The sequence below is a fragment of the Chrysochloris asiatica genome, unplaced genomic scaffold, assembly GCF_000296735.1.
Source record: "Chrysochloris asiatica unplaced genomic scaffold, ChrAsi1.0 scaffold00440, whole genome shotgun sequence".
NCBI lineage: Eukaryota > Metazoa > Chordata > Mammalia > Afrosoricida > Chrysochloridae > Chrysochloris > Chrysochloris asiatica.
This window is the reverse complement of record NW_006408958.1, coordinates 852,077-854,278: the sequence shown is the minus strand read 5'-3', so window position 1 is coordinate 854,278 and position 2,202 is coordinate 852,077. Positions and strand designations below refer to the sequence as shown.

Genomic DNA, 2,202 nt, shown 5'->3' with positions numbered 1-2,202 from the left:
AGGGATTAACAGCGATGAAGCTGCAAGCTAAGCCCTACAACATTCAATAGACACCTGTGAACCCGGGTAGAGACCTGGTTAGCCAGCAGTGTAGCAAAACCTGGGGACTCTTGGGCCCAGAGTCAGCAACATAACCATAGAGGACTACAGTGGAGAGTGAAGCACCCATCCAGCTGTTAAGAAGAGAGGGCATATGCACAAGAACACCCACACTTGCATAATACCCACTTGACCTGGCTTCAATGACTGGGTGATCAGAGCTCAACCAGAAGAAGAAAGAAGAGGAAAAAAAAGAGTAATCTAATACAATTTGATGAACTTGACCTATACCTATGGATGCAGTAACTCAAAAGGGACAGACAACAAATCTTTACAGCAAGGATCATTCCCACCCCCTCCATACAGGAACGGGCAACTTGGACATTGGTTATCCAAACTGGGGGGCGGACTTCAAAGGCAAGAAGTGACTGGCTTACAAGCTTTCAAGAAGAAATCTAGAAACAGAGGGCGTGGAGGAAGGTAGAATCTCCACTGAGTAGTATCCAATCTGTCTAGGCAGGGCTGATGAAAGGAAATGCAGATACGTCTCTTGTAATAATAGTGAATAATTGTTATCAGGACAGATTGTGAGGGTTGGAAATGTAAAGGTACACGTTTTGTAGCGATAAGGGGAGTGATTAACTTTGCAGTCTAGAAGCGGAGATCCCTGGGACCATCAAGGGAGAAGAGCGGAGAGGAGAAAGGGACCCTATCCAGAGAAGCAGTGACACCAGGGATGGATGCAGAGATGATGACATCAGGGATGGATGCAGAGATGATGACATGGAGAGATGGAGCAGCTGGAAACTTCAGACCCAAAGAGGGAGAGGCGCTGTGTGCTGAAGACCTGTGGTTGGTTGATGAGGCATGGAGGAGGTTGATGAGGCATGTAACCATGACAATGAAACAATATACGACTGGATAAATGTAAAGCTAATGTTCTCCCATGTAAACTATCACATAATTAACAATAAAACATTTAAAAAAAAAAAAAACTTAACTCTTTAATCTATCTATAGCACAATTTGGTAGATACTGCAATTGAGACAATAAATGAAAAATGTCCCAAATTCCTAATGTATTTCTCCAAATAAAAAAAAATCCTTGGTTTGTAAGCCAAGTTGTTTTTTTAAAGCACGCAAGTTTTCAAATGCAGAAGGAATTGGAATGTCTGGCTAATTTTAATCTCTTTCAAAATTTGGTGTTCATCAAAACAGCTTGACTGTTCTCACTGAATGACTTTAAATAAATGTTATAAATTCAGACATCTAAAACGAATTGAGATAAAGAATGCTTTGATCTGCTTTATAAATCAAACTTTTATGCCATTTCATATGAATAAAGGGTTTGCTGGGTTTGGGTTGTTTTTTTTTTTAAGTTTGCAGAAAGATTTAGAAGAATCCATTCAAGGAAAACAGTACATGTTCAAACAACACAAGCAAAAATGAAATGAACTGCTGAGCTCAAGGAGAAGATTGATCGCCGGTCTGGTAAGAAGCTAGAAGACGGCCCCAAATTCTTGAAGTCTGGTGATGTTGCCATTGTTGACATGGTTCCAGGCAAGCCTATGTGTGTTGAAAGCTTCTCGGACTATCCTCCTTTGGGTCGTTTTGCTGTTCGCGACATGAGACAGACTGTTGCTGTGGGTGTCATCAAGGCAGTGGACAAAAAGGCTGCTGGAGCTGGCAAAGTCACCAAGTTTGCTCAGAAAGCTCAGAAGGCTAAATGAATACTACCTTTAACACCTGCCACTCCAGTCTTAATCAGTGGTGGAAGAACGTCTCAGAACTGTTTGTCTCAATTGGCCATTTAAGTTTAATAGTAAAAGACTGGTTAATGATAACAATGCATCGTAAAACCTTCAGAAGGAAAGGAATGTTATGTGGACCATTTGTTTTTTTGTGTGTGGCAGTGTTAAGTTATTAGTTTTTAAAATCAGTACTTTTTAAATGGAAACAACTTGACCAAAAATTTGTCACAGAATTTCGAGACCCATTAAAACAAAGTTTAATGAAAAAAAAAATGAAATGAACTATATATCAAGAAGTATTCATTGACTTAAAATCATCCCTTTAGTTAAAATAAATCAGTAGTTCTTCCATAACCAAAACAGGTTATGGAAGAACTACTGATTTATTTTAACTAAAGACTAGTACAGCATCC

The 2,202-nt window shown here is 39.6% G+C and overlaps 1 protein-coding gene across 1 annotated transcript in view; it reads right to left on the bottom strand.

Moving 5' to 3' along the window:
• The window catches only part of XPO6 (exportin 6), a 124,102-nt gene that overhangs the window by 118,194 nt on the left and 3,706 nt on the right, over nucleotides 1-2,202 (bottom strand). The window contains exon 3 of the mRNA XM_006877057.1: nucleotides 450-481. Coding sequence (XP_006877119.1) covers nucleotides 450-481 — 32 coding nt within the window. The remainder of the gene's footprint in view (nucleotides 1-449; nucleotides 482-2,202) is intronic.